This window comes from Phoenix dactylifera, chromosome 6 (assembly GCF_051530095.1).
Source record: "Phoenix dactylifera cultivar Ajwa chromosome 6, Ajwa_hap1_PhDact_Kaust_v1.1, whole genome shotgun sequence".
NCBI classification, from domain to species: Eukaryota; Viridiplantae; Streptophyta; class Magnoliopsida; order Arecales; family Arecaceae; genus Phoenix; species Phoenix dactylifera.
This window is the reverse complement of record NC_143195.1, coordinates 32,993,732-33,007,699: the sequence shown is the minus strand read 5'-3', so window position 1 is coordinate 33,007,699 and position 13,968 is coordinate 32,993,732. Positions and strand designations below refer to the sequence as shown.

The 13,968-nt window shown below is 39.9% G+C and overlaps 2 protein-coding genes across 2 annotated transcripts; one reads left to right on the top strand and one right to left on the bottom strand.

The window, feature by feature from the left end:
• Positions 1-804: 804 nt before the first annotated feature.
• On the bottom strand, positions 805-9,359 carry LOC103712191 (kinesin-like protein KIN-7F). The gene is made up of 13 exons (XM_088723764.1): positions 8,397-9,359; positions 7,788-7,877; positions 7,605-7,705; positions 7,329-7,442; positions 7,169-7,250; positions 7,017-7,084; positions 6,845-6,910; positions 6,630-6,754; positions 3,841-4,168; positions 3,347-3,451; positions 2,373-3,263; positions 1,535-1,863; positions 805-1,431 (listed from the first exon to the last, which is right to left on the bottom strand). The coding sequence occupies exons 1-13, from the start codon at positions 8,650-8,652 to the stop codon at positions 1,098-1,100; spliced, it is 2,889 nt and encodes a 962-aa protein (XP_088579890.1). The 5' UTR covers positions 8,653-9,359; the 3' UTR covers positions 805-1,097.
• A 2,794-nt stretch (positions 9,360-12,153) lies between these two features.
• On the top strand, positions 12,154-13,175 carry PSBY (photosystem II BY). Its single transcript, XM_008798650.6, has one exon. The coding sequence runs from the start codon at positions 12,293-12,295 to the stop codon at positions 12,902-12,904; it is 612 nt and encodes a 203-aa protein (XP_008796872.3). The 5' UTR covers positions 12,154-12,292; the 3' UTR covers positions 12,905-13,175.
• The last annotated feature ends 793 nt before the right edge of the window (positions 13,176-13,968 follow it).

Here is a 13,968-nt window from a genome sequence, read left to right as displayed (position 1 = left end):
CACATGCACCTTATTATAGATGAGCTCTTTTATAATTACTTTGTAGTTAGGCACCCTCCTGTTAATCTAAAAGGTTATAAAAAAAAAATTGCATCTTATACATCTTCCCTTTAGTTTAGCTATTCATTTGTTATAGTAATGAAGCATATAAAGTGCAAGTTATTTATTTATTAATGAGTATCTGATGCATGATTATGATCTCACTGATCAAAATATATTGCAGTAAATTTGGTCGACAAATCCTCAATTCTGGTTGGCATAATCATTGATAGTTTATTCATTTCAGGCTATAAGAGGTGCTAAATTTAGATTTGACGAAATCACAAGCCTCGTGATGGAATAGAGAAAATTTTGGGGCCTCGTAATGGTGCAATGTGCTTTTCTTCATTAATTTTTGCTCATCTGTTTGAACTCTCTTTCTTGGAATCTTCCCTCCGACGAGTTCCTCTCAAGTGAGGATCATGTGATATGTATCAGAGTTTGAATGTACTCAAGACCTTTTCTACCAGAGGTGCACATATTTCATCATAAACCAATTCTAAAACTTTTCAGATAAGCTTGTAACTATGTGGAAAACTGATGATAGAAGGATCTTTAAAGACTCTGCATCGTGCACAAGCTCTGATGATCCAAGAAGGAGAATTTAAGTATAAAAACTGGGGTTGCCAAGTGTGTCTAAGTGGAAGTTCTGTAGATGGTATGATTTTCCACTTCCCTGGCAACAAATTGTTCAAGACCACACAGATTAAGGTCCCCTAGGTCCGATTTTTACAGAAACGGGTTGCAGTCACCTTTGCTCGGAAAAAAGCCAAAAAAAAGTAAAAGAAAAAAGTTAGAATGCCATATTACAATCGCAAAAAATAAAATGATAGCTGTAAGCATTGTAACCTATATCTGCAGCATCACCGCAGACTTGCTGCTGCTGATGAAAGAACGAGCAACAATTGGAAGGCGCAGCAATACATGATATCATGTCGTCAATCCCACCTGATTTACAACGTCTCAATCAGAAGGAATAAATCACAATAAGAAACCTTTGTTATTAATTAACCTCAAACCATGAAAGATGGAGCTTAGTTGGCAAGCTGCCACAATTTTCACATATTGCTCGCTTTGAGAGAAGAAATTCCACGTTTCCAGCTGAATGACCTCCGATTATATTGTTGAGGGATGAAGCTAAGCCCAAACATCTCCTTGAGTGCCTGCCCTGGCTCTAGGAGTCCTATTAGCCTTGCAACAAGAGATGCACTCTCTCTAACGTGTTCCAGATCTCCATTTTCAGTCCACAGGCATCGGGCAAGCTGTAGTCTCCTTTGTTTAGAGTCCAACGCGATTCCCCATTTGGTGTAGAGGCATTCTCTTTCTTCTGCTGACAGCCTCTTTTGCATCTGCCTACACAGCATCTCCCTTTCACGCCGAAGCTTCTTTGTACTGCCAACCACAGAATATCACTTGGAGCTAATTAAGCAAAACTAACTACACGTTTAGACAACATGGAAAAGAAGGAAAATGTAGCACAAGAGCAGGATGATACCTCGACAAGAGAGTAGTATTTTGACTTACACCTGCTGTTTTATCAAAATTTTCCTGAGAGCAAGTGTTTTTTAGAAATGATAACCTTCTGAGCTCCACTTCCATGTAGATAGAATCTGTTGGATCACCTTTGAAAAGCAGGAAAAAGTAAGTTCTATGGACTAAGGAAACATTACATGCATGCCAAAGCTCAATTATCTCTTGCTGTTTTCTCTCAAACTCCAGCAGCCATCTTGAAGGAGACTGCAAGGGATCTAAGATTGGATCCAGGCCTACACTCTTTACAGTTCCCTCCATTCCAATGTCTTCATTGGCATTCGTTTCCATCTCCTGACATCAAGCAGAAGATTAGTATCAAAACAGGCAAGTTAAGGAAGTCCCTATGCAATAACCATTAACAGATTAAGAAATTCATTGTTTGTTGTCAACTTGGCAAGAACCCTAAGAATGGTGAAGTCATTATATATGGTGAATTGAGGTCTAAAAAAGTACGACTTCCAACCAGAAAAAATAATATATCACAATCTCTTAGTCACATCATAATACAGTTAGGCACAAATCCTGAATAATCTCTACATTTCTTAGTAATTGGACAATCATGTTAGTGGTGCCACTAGAAAGCAACAAGAGCAAAATAATTATGCCAAAGATGTTACAGTGAGTTTTAAGGTTAATAAAGCTAAAACACTATATATCAAAAAGCACAATAATATTCTATTGGGCATGTAAACATCAAAGCATCATGACATAATGGCATTATTTGTGGGGTACTGTGATTAAGAAGGCATGGAAATAACACATAATGTAATATATTTTCCTTCTTACAAATTTATCCACACCTGATCCACCGTGTGTTGTTTCTGATGTTGAACTTTAGCCATCCCCTTAAGTTCAGCAACAAAATCATCAATGCTAGTAATGTTCCCTCCAACACTAATATCAACACTCTGTTCTTCGAGAGCACTACGTCCAGAACTCTGAGATCCTTCTCTCGGAAGTCTTTTCATTTCAGCATCATAATTTAATGCGATCCGTTTTCTCTGCAACCCTTCAGGCCTTCCAGGAAAATTCTTTAAAGATTTGTCAGGCGGCGTGCAATCACTTTGCTCTGCCTCCTGGAACCAGGAAGAAGAGCTCAACAGAGTTGACCTACAACTTTTACTCCTGCATAAGCCTCTAAATTTTGATATGTGTCGATCTGACAAACATGGAGATGATTCATCAGGATATACTTTGACAAGACTGTTAAATGTCCTCACATTCTGCAGATTCTGCTCTAACGTGAGAGGATTTGTACTAACAGGTCTCAAGTCCATCTGCCCTGACAGTTTTCGTTCTTGATCTTCATGCTTGAAAGAATCTGTACTCAGTAGCAGATTTTTGTTTCCTTCAGTCGAGAAAGATTCTGAATCTTCGCTTCTGCTTGTCTCATTCATCACAATACAGCGGACCTCCTTACATATCTCCTCAAAATCTTCACAGGGTTTCTGAGCAATCTCACCTCCATTGTGATGTGGTAATAGTCCAATAACAAGACTGCTGATTGGGTTCCTAGGAGATACAACAGCCTGGTTTTGTTTTTCAGCAAGATGTAGGTAATGTTTATTGTCTAATGTACCCAACTCTGCTGACCCAAAATCTAGGCCATGATCACCAACATCTGATGACTCTGATGCCGAAAGTACATCCTCACATGCATGAGGCACTTTGACATCCAAATTGGATTCCTCCTGAATGGATAAAGAGATGTGTTAGAGCATCACATCCAAATATGTACTTAAACTTAGTTTTGGAACTATGATAACATGGATACCCATTGTGTTGAAGCACGACCATCCTCAACAGCTTGGAGCAAATCCTCTAGCTGAGATTGAGCTAGATCTCTTTGTTGGGTCAGTTTCTTTATTTCTTTCTCCATCTGTAGAGAATATAATATAATGATCATTTTTTGAGGAACTTTATCTACTCAAAAAATCAGCTTGATGCATATATCTGAACAATAATAATAAAAAAGAGGCCAATCAAAATGAATATAATTCCTTTTCTGAGCTAATGGTAGAAATCCATCCATAGTTACAGGTAGCATGGCAATTATGGATTCAGACATTGATCCTATGGACAATAGGCAGATCAAAGCAAACTATAACATCAGACTCTAGAGCTTAGAAACTAAATTCATGTGATATACATGCCATTAAATAGGCATACACATACAAGTTCAAAATCATATGAATATGTGCATGTGTGAAAATGAAAGTATGCCTTTATATAATGACAAGATGTAATATTAGAGAACTAATTTGTAACCTTTTTAATTTGAGCATCTTTCTCTTTCATTACTCCCTCACTAGTGGAAGAAGATCTTGGATATCTCAATTCGCTCTCCAATCTAGCAAGTTCTTTTTGTAAATGCTTGACCAATGCCTTATCAGACGTAACTACATTGACCTGTGCACTGGTGACCACTTCTTTCGCACAACTTGCAAAGAGAAGGGTATTCCTGGATTGCTCAATATGGCTTCGTGCAGGGCTCATTGTGCAAATAATCGCAGTTCTTGAATTACCTCCCAAGAAAGGTTGTAATATGCGTGTCAGCTTTGAATCTCGATATGGAATGTGGCCATTTCTTCCCTTGCTATACCAACCAAGATACACACATAATTAATCAAGCAATCTAGAAAAAGAATAATTAATAATATAGTAGAGAAATGTTCTAAAAAGTTAAATGACTCACCAAATTATATGATGGCACATCAAATCAATCAGTAAATTAGGAAATAAGACCAAAATCTCTTTCTTTATTTCCACAATATGGGACATATACTTTATTTTTCTTCAGAACATCAACCAAATAATAGAATTCATATTTTTTGCCCCAAATACAAATTAATATCAAGACATGTATTTCAGCTATAGAACATTACAAATCAACAGGGTTAAAGTATCAATCTGTTAATAATTTCTTTTCACCTCTGATTAACCTCACAACAATGTAATTGACTAGTTTTGATAATAATGAAAACCATAAATCTGCATATCATGCTGCTCAATTTTAGATCATATGGTCAACACTTTTCATAAAAGAATACTACGTTCTGAAAACTTATGAGTGAAAATAACATAAGCAGATTTAAGGAAATTTGAATATAGTTTTCTCAAGTGCCTCTAACAAAGCCAATAACTGTTGGCTCAATCGGTTGGCGCCTCCTCCCTAGGGGGCTTGCCGATTGTCATAGTCCCATGTCGACTAATAAAAAGGGTGCGACCCAGGTATTTTAACCTGGCCGGTCGTCCTCCAACAGCTTAAGCCCATTTTGGAGATCCTCACTCTTTGACCTTGATGCAATATCCACTATCTTCCCAACACCGCTAGCGCCATTAGCTCCTATATGCTGCATCTATCAAGCTTATAAGTCATCCACTATAATTATATATGATCATCATCTAAAATCCTTACAATGTTGAGCTTGAATGCCCAAAAATAATTCACATTCTCATACATCATGCCCACATAGCTTACCCTTTTGAGCATCCACCAGAGCAGTCAATGGGTCGAGCCAGCTCAAGCAGTCCAAAGGCTCGAGACAGATAGCAATTAAGCTTGACTTAGCCTGATTTCAAGCACAATTGATGCTACACCAAGACTCTGGTTTTGGAAGAAAATGAAGCGGCCTGGTTCAAGCCAAGCCTGGCCTGGCCTGAAATAATATTGAGTCAGGTCAGGCTTGGGCTTCCTACCCTGAGGCCCAGTCCAGGCGGGTCCAGGCTCAAGCCTGAGATCTAAACCCCAGCTTTCAGGCCTAGGCCACCCTCAGCCCACCGAAATGCCTACTGCCACACCAACTGCTCCACATTCTCTAGAAAGAAAATAACTTCTACACAACAAAAGGAGAAAGGTAAGGTCAAAGACGAAGAGAAGAATTTGGCAAAGTTAGCTGAAATTATGCATGTCTGTGGATGAGGTCATGCTTTCTCAGTGAGGATCTTGATGACATACTAATCACGGAGACGAGCATATCACTGTTTTATGTGAATTATGTGGCTATTATATTTGAACTTCCAGGTTATTTTTGAAGAAGTATCCAGACCAGATTAAAAGTCCTGTTCAGTGTGATGATTGTCTTCATAAGTCATAGTTTATGTCTTCTTTAGTTCAGCCAAGTCCTAGAGACAATCAAGTTTGTTTCAAGAACCTTTCTGCACATTGGTGTAACTAGCATGATCACCATTTCCCCTAAATGTAAGTTCTGACAGGTTAAGCAGAAAATCAGATCAAAAAGCTATTTAGAATCCAATAGCACTCATCTCCATTCCTCCACATTTACTGGATGGCAAAGTCACACAAACCCATAAGCATCGCAAATGCCTCCTACCAGTCTAATGATTTAGAGATTCTAATTATAGGATACAGTTTTGCAGGTCCAAGTGCAACGGGCTTGCCCTAAATCCAAATAAATACAAGAGAAAGTTTAGAGCAAAATATCACAGCTTGAATATATTAATTTGCAGATGGTGGCATATATCTAAACTCTGGGGTAAAATAAAAAGAAAAAGAAAAATTATAATACCAAACAGAGAAAAATATGATGGAGATATGTAAAACCTTTAATTTCAGGAAGGAAAAATGTCCAGGAAAGATGGACAGCAGGCATCAAAAAGTTCAAAAAAGTGAATCCCTCTATTTTTATAAGAACAACACCTCACTCTGATAGGCTGATATGCATGAATATTGAGGGCAAGCAACTTCATCTAAACTGATGATCACTATCAACAGACTCCAATAATTTCTCCTATGGATAATGGTAACAATAAGAAGTGGTAGATCATTTCTCCTATGGATAGTGGTAACAATAAGAAGCGGCAGATCAGTCCCCCAGTTGACAAACCTTCCAGAGGTTATTTTTTTGAGAAAGATGAGAAATTTAATAAAAAGTTCAACATGATGAATGCCAGCTTGATAAATAACTCAACTACTACAACCAGATAGACTACACCACATTAATATCTACGTGCAACTTTCTCATGGTAGATGCAAACTAAGATTCAAAATGCATTAGCAATGATGAAAAAAGAGAGAGAAAATAAAGCTACACAACCTTAACTTACGAACAACAGTTCCCAGGGTAAGTAAACTTCGATTTATGTGGCAACCTTCTTTCAGTCTTGCACCAGCAGATGATGCCTGAGATGCACGTTCACTCCCTGCCAGATCGACAAAATTCTGCATTCCAACAACATACTAAGCTTCCCATACAACCTCTTTTTTGTGAATTTGAGAATCATTATGATTAAATCAGAAGCAGCTTCATACCACACTGGCCACGAGTGTGCTTGAGTTCTCTTTACCCAAAAACTCACGAGCAGAACTTTCAATAGTCTGCAATAATTCATTAGCAATTAGAAAATAATCAATGCCTTCTTTTCCTAAGGTAATATGGTAACATTTCTCCTGGAGTCACTCTGCAAATCAAAATAGAACAAACCAGTCTGAGTATTTGATGGGATCTGGAGCTTGTTTCATTTAGGGAAGTCTCGCCTATCTTTCTTTGAGCTGTTCAAACATAAAGTACACATTTATGTTTACAAGAACTCTATTAGCTGAAGAGACATTTTTGTTCAAGCTTTTGCTTTTCACCTTCACATACAGAAATGAGCTCCTTAAGATGGTTCCAGTCCCTCAGTATTTCCTCCGTAAGTTTTTCGACTATAGTTCCTTTCTGCCAATACAATTTTTTCGTCAAATTAACACAAAAAACTGTATATGAAGGAAACGTTCTTTAAGAATAACACTTCACCTCTGGATCATCTAAAAGTCTAGAGGTAGCGCTGTCTGTGCTGAGGAGATCCTTTACAGCTTCATTGTATATCTCTATTGCCGAGAACTTCAGAACGAATGTTCTCTCCTCATGCTGCAAGAGGAACAAAAGAATTACTAGTTGAGAGAGAGAGAGAGAGAGAGAGAGAGAGAGAGAGAGAGAGAGAGAGAGAGAGAGAGGCAATATGGAATATGACAAAAACTTGAAATTAGTATACAAGCTGAAATATCAGGATCTTCATAGATGCTACATTACCCTACATATGTAGTCATATATATCCGCAGCAGTGTATTCTGTTACCCCGGACATTGTATATGTCTTCCCACTGCTTGTTTGTCCATATGCAAAAATACTAGCTGGCAAAATATATGTTATCAACATTTTAGTTCATTACTCCATACCCAACGATAGAGAGAGGAGACAGATGATTATACTTACAATTTATACCACTAACAACTGAAAGAGCAACTTCCTTAGCCGCCTCCTCATACACTTGTCTTGTGGTGCACTCACACCAAAATACTCTGTCTATCATCCACAGCAAAAAGGAGAATGAGCAAAACCAACAAGGAAGAAAACATCATCACAGAAAGCACTATTCTGGAGACGAGGAACACAAAATTGACAAAAAAAGGCTTATAAATTTGCAAACGGCTTCCTCATGGTACAAGGATAATCCAGAAACTACCAAACTTGATAACAAGAAAGGCCCATGGGAAACCACCAAATTAAAGCTTACATAAAGATGTGGATGGGATCAGATCCAGTAAGAATGAAGAACTCAACATTATAAAACATCATAGCATAAAAAATGTAAAGTCACAGTATTGCAGGTGTCTAGATATAAAAGGGACTAAAACCAAATCAGCAACCTCCTCAAACACTAGCTCAAATCAATCTATAAGAAGTCCATTTAAAAATTCAACAACCTTTGCAAGATTGTAATATGTCGTTAGAATCTTGCTCACACTCAAAACTGTTAGAAGGATAAAAAAGAACATTTTGAGGAAAATCAAAGGGATCAATATCAGAATTTCAAGAACTCACCAAAGGTGTAGGCGGTTGGGAACATGGCCCGTTCTGGTATGCTGTTCCTGAAAATAATGGTGGTATCGTTGATGCATTCCCAGTCGCAGGGATCATTCCTCGCGATCTCCTTCTCACTCAGCGGCCTCAGCCTCACCGACACCAATATCCTCTCCCCCTTCCCACCCCCACCTCCGCCACTGCCGCCGCCGCCTGCCTCTGCCGCAGCCTCCAACCCCTCCGCCCGCGCCAGCTCATCGCCGCCGAACGCCTCCATTCCTCCCCTCCCTCCTACTCCATCTGCATCGAACTCCCTATTTATTCGTGCAAAGAATAGAAAATAGACACACTATGAATCCAATGCGGACGAAGAAGAAGGGAAGACTGTTGGGCGGTTGCTGTTGGAGGTCCAAACATCATCTGATCAGTGGTTCAGACGTCAATTACTGAAAATACCAAAGAAGTAAAAGCTTCATTTTTTTCCCATTTACATTCCTCCTGATATTTCCGGCTACTTTACTTTCGGCAGCCGGCGGTGGTCAGAGGCCGGCATCTCAATTTGAATTTATCCCACGTTTATTCTCACTAGGAGAAATGAGGAAATCTAAGGTGAGGTAAAAGCCTCTCTCTCCAGCAACTGATCTGGGTCAGAACGGAATTGCTTATCCTTATAAATTGTTTCAGATTGTTTGGGACGGAATAGAATTGGAAAGCCACCAGAAATGATTCGAGCAGGTACTACACTGGATCTCGACAAGGGCATTCTAGCTTACTCCAGAATGATTGTTATCTTGTAATCTTTCATCTGGGGGAGAGGAAGGTAATTTCTGGAGTGGAATAGGCGTAAGAAGAATAAGAAGCTACGGGGTGAGAACGCGTCTTCTTACCTTGAGCTTGACCAGGCTCCGGGATCTCTATCGCTTTAATAGGTCCTTTGTGAGAGAAATGGAACGGAGGAACCGCCCGCCCAGGAATAAAGAGAATAAGAGGGGGACGGTGGTCTTCTTCCATGTATGCAGAGGGAGAACCGTTCGAGCGTCCTTCTTCCCGCTATCCTGCACTCCCCCTTTTTTTTTCTCTTTTTTTTTTTTTTTTTTTTTTTTTTTTTTTTTTTTTTTTTTTTTTTTTTTTTTTTCGTTTCCTAATGCGGGTGGATCATACCTGACGGATACAGATACACCCAATAAAGTCAAAGAATAAAATACCTCGGAGTGCTAAAGGCAACTCCCCATCTCCAGACCACAAGGTATCTCCGGAATGGCGAGCTACATGCGCAGCCACCCAATCCGCAGCACCATTGGCTTCACGGTAGATATGCTTAGCCTGAAAGGCCCATCCATCCCTCGCCATAGTCCATATGTCACGAAGCAATGGGTGGTCACAGACGTCACCCCTAGGACTCTCTCGGATCCAACTGATAACGGTGGCTGAATCACCCTCTAGGATGATAGACCTAGCCTGTAATACGCACCAGGCATGTCGAAGGCCGGCCCAGGCAGCTCTCAGCTCCGCGCTCGGAACCGAGGTGTCAAATAAATGACTGCCACCAACGGCCACAATCCTAGCGAAAGGATCCCGAATGACGAAACCCGCACCTCTCCTCGAACCACCATCCTGCACTCCCCTAGGCGAAGACATTTGGCTTTTGATTCCTTCAAGAAACCGTGAGAACGTGTAATATAATATAATAAATATGCTTCGTTTGTGTGATTCTGTGATCGATTTATTCTTATCCCGATTAATTCAAGCGATTTATTCCGTTAATCCAAGCGGCAGAAGCGGCTTGAAAACCACCGTCGGCAGCTAGTGGTCATGAGATAGTGGAAAGACCCGCATGGAACCGCCCCTGCAACCGTAGCACGCCCCTGCATTCATTCATTCCTTCTTTTGTTGGTCAAGCCATGCCTCCCTTAGATCAAAGGTAGTTTGGCTGCGGGCAAGGATTCAAGCATCTCGGGCACCTCGAAGAAATCTAAAAAATTGATACAAAACTGGAACGAGAAGGATCGAGGAATTTCAAATCTAGCGCTGAGCTGGGAGCTGCCTGGACTGACCTAGGTTATGTTCGACAACGCTTATTGGTTGGATCCAACAGAACGAGGGCGATCTAGGCAACTACCATCCCTTGTTTTGAGATATTCGGACTATAGTCTATGATGGAATACCCTTTCACGCGAAGCATGTGTACCGATAGACCAATGGGGTAGTGGATTGGATGGCCTTATATATGGCCAACCACTCCGGTGACACTCTTTAGTTTGAAAAGGGGAAGTTATCATGTGTGCTCCAAAATTTATTAATTTTTAATTTTTTTACTGTATCCGTACTCATTCTGCATGATACATCCCTTTCTTAAAAAAAATAAAAAAAAAATAAGCAAGCTCCGTTTGGGTTGTCCACGAAAGTGGATGTACTTGACACTTCCCAACAAATTGCGTTGCGCTTAGACTGTTGATGCAATGTAGGTTGGTAGGTGGATGAGATGTACATTTTAAAAGAACATGGATCTTTATTGCTGGAACAGTGTTTCGCTTTTAAAAGCTTTTAATAGAAAGTGAATGATTAGAATCGCAGAATCTGATACAATTCGGGCTGTGACAAAGATAATATTGATGATTGTAAGAAATTAAACTTTAATTTTATTTTGTTTGTTTGTTTGCATTTTGTTTATATTTTATTTTTGTCTCTTATTGTCGTTTTATATTCTATATTGTACAAATATATATCTGATTCTTTTTTATATGTTTCTAGTGTGGATTTCATTGCTTGCTGGTCCATGCAATAATGTTAGTTTATTTTGGAGTTAGCTACCGTTAGCTTTATGAAATGTCATTCTTTGCAGAGTTAGTCATGTGTTTGATTGGGGAATAAAGCAATCATAAGGCTTGAAGGATCTTGTACTTGATATGATTTTAAAAAGTAAGAATAAACAAGGAACAGCTGTTCCAGCCAAACGTAATGATATCCAACATAATTGTTTCCAAAATAAAAAGAAGCTACCATAAACTATTTTTAGCAAAAAGGCTTTCTTTATGCTTGTCTCCTTCTTTTTTCAATGGAGAAAACAGCCTTTTCTAAAGTTATTTTTGAAATTATAACTAAACAAAAATAGACAACTTATAAAATAACTATATTGATAGGGTAACTATTTCTCCTCCTTTTTTTTTCGTATTCTTGAACCAAAAATAACATTGCATTTATTTTGGGCATAAAGCGCAAAAAAAGGCTCGAGCTTTACCAAGTAAGTTTAGAAAAGCAAGAATATGAGTAGAATAATTATTCCATTCAAATTTTTAGTCATGAAAGCCTATTTCAAAGGAAATGGGAATAACTTTATTTCCATTTTCTAAAATAAGATTTTCTCCTCTTCATTTTTTTTTATGCTGACAAAAATTCTTCACCAAGATTTTTTTCCAGCCACGGATAAAAGTTTCAGTGAAACTGAAAAAAGAATAACCATTCCAAGAGGGGTAACTATTTTTATTCTACTCTTTCTTATTCTCAAAACCCTTGGAGTTAATAAATACAAAAACCCCACCTACAAGAAAAAGAAAAAAACTTTAATAAATGACAATAAAATAGCATTAAACGAAAGAGCCACAGAAATCATAATTAAAAGTTTCTAAAACCTTCATATTTCGGTTTGGTGGACGGGACATGAACACCAGGAAAAGGAGGTGATAAGAAAAGGTGGTGTGGGTTGGGAATATGTGGCCCGTATCGTTCCCGTGCCAACTCAGAGGATAAGATGATCCAAATCCTTTCATCCCATTGGATGTCTCTGGTCTAACCTGTCCCAAAACTCACTGCTCCTTCCAGAATTCCCCATACAACTTGTCCCACAGCTCGAGCATCATCTCCTTCTTGCACCCTTCCCACAGTCCTCCAAGTTCCTTCACCTAAGACAGCCTTCTTCCATGGCGACCATAGCAACCATGGCCATGCTTCATGCCAAATGCCTCAGCATCAACTCACCCTCCAACCACCTCAACCCTTCAAAGCCAGCAATGAGAAAGCCCATATCCCTCCTCTCGCTTCCAACACTCCCAAAAGGACTCCCAACCTGCAAACCGGCAACAACTCCCGGCCCTTCTTCCCTTACCGCCGCTGCCATCGCCGGAGCCATCTTTTCCACCATGAGCAGCTCCGACGCAGCCTTCGCAGCGCAGCAGATTGCCGACATCGCTGAGGGTGACAACCGAGGCCTTGCAATTCTGATTCCCATAATACCGGCCGTTGCTTGGGTCCTCTACAACATCCTCCAGCCTGCGCTCAACCAGCTCAATAGAATGAGGAGCGAGAAGGGAGTCGTCGTGGGGCTTGGGCTCGGCGGGGGACTGGCAGCGGCCGGGTTCATGTCGACGCCCAGCGCGTCGGCTGGCGAGGTCATGATGATCGCCGATGCCTCTTCCTCGAGTGATAGCAGGGGGCTGCTTCTGTTGTTTGTGGTGGCTCCGGCCATTCTTTGGGTCCTCTACAACATCCTTCAGCCGGCGCTGAACCAGATCAATAGAATGAGGTCCGGCTAACTGTGCTTTTTCTTTCTATGTGTGAAGAAGGTGGTGGTAATATTGCACTTGTTCATGGGTACCGAAATTTTGTGTTCTATGATGATTATTATTTGAAATGTTCTATGGCTTCTAGTCCTATGGAATTTGTATATAATTAAGTAACATCTAAGTTGATGTTACAGTGTAGACGGTTTTATTTGAATCACTCAAAGTAGAAGTCACCCTATAGATAGAAGGGAAAGAGGGAGATTGGTGATTGCAATGAAGTAATACTTCTTTTTTATGCTCAGGACTCACGAAGTTCCTTGTGCAGCTACTTGCAACCTCGCCTCCAATTACTCGCTTAGAAAATTATTCTAACAACTCGTGGACCTTGATCGCATAGAATTAACTCCTTCAATTCAGTCCTGCTTAAATTTGAAATCAATGTGCGGATATAAGTAAACAAGCTGACTCAGGAACCCAGGTTGGATATGGTCTTCTGCTTATTGGCTAGTTGTCTCAAGGACCAAATCCAAATCCTCAAAAACTGTAAACAAAATCCCTAGTGCGATGAAAAGCAATGTCATAAAATACGAACATCTACTCGAGGAGGATAGCATAGTTTATTCACATCACAGAATGGATGATGCACAAAACTATCAAAGAAGCCAAAATGCAAAAGGATCCAAGAAAGCCCATTATATGCAAGCTGCTAGGAAAAAAGCTACGAAACGTGCGAGAAGCAAACACTGATGGCCACCTAATATTTTCAAAAGCTAAGGAACTAATGAGCTATCTACCATGCTGATCTTTCTCAGTCGAACACCTTGAGGCCTTCAGAGGATTAGTAGCTGCGGCACCAGTATCATGATGATGCCGCCTGATGAAGTAGGAGGCTAACGTCGAACACAATCATGCTCCGTCCCAAAAAAAAACATGTATATACCATTACCAATATACCATTACCACCATTGTCATTTGCAGCAGACACAGCGATTAGATGCTGAGAGGAGCTAGTAGATCATCCATTGCTACCACCATTAGCCAAAGCCACATGACTCGTACCATCAAAAGCTAGGCTTCTTTTTGATGCGCTTCTT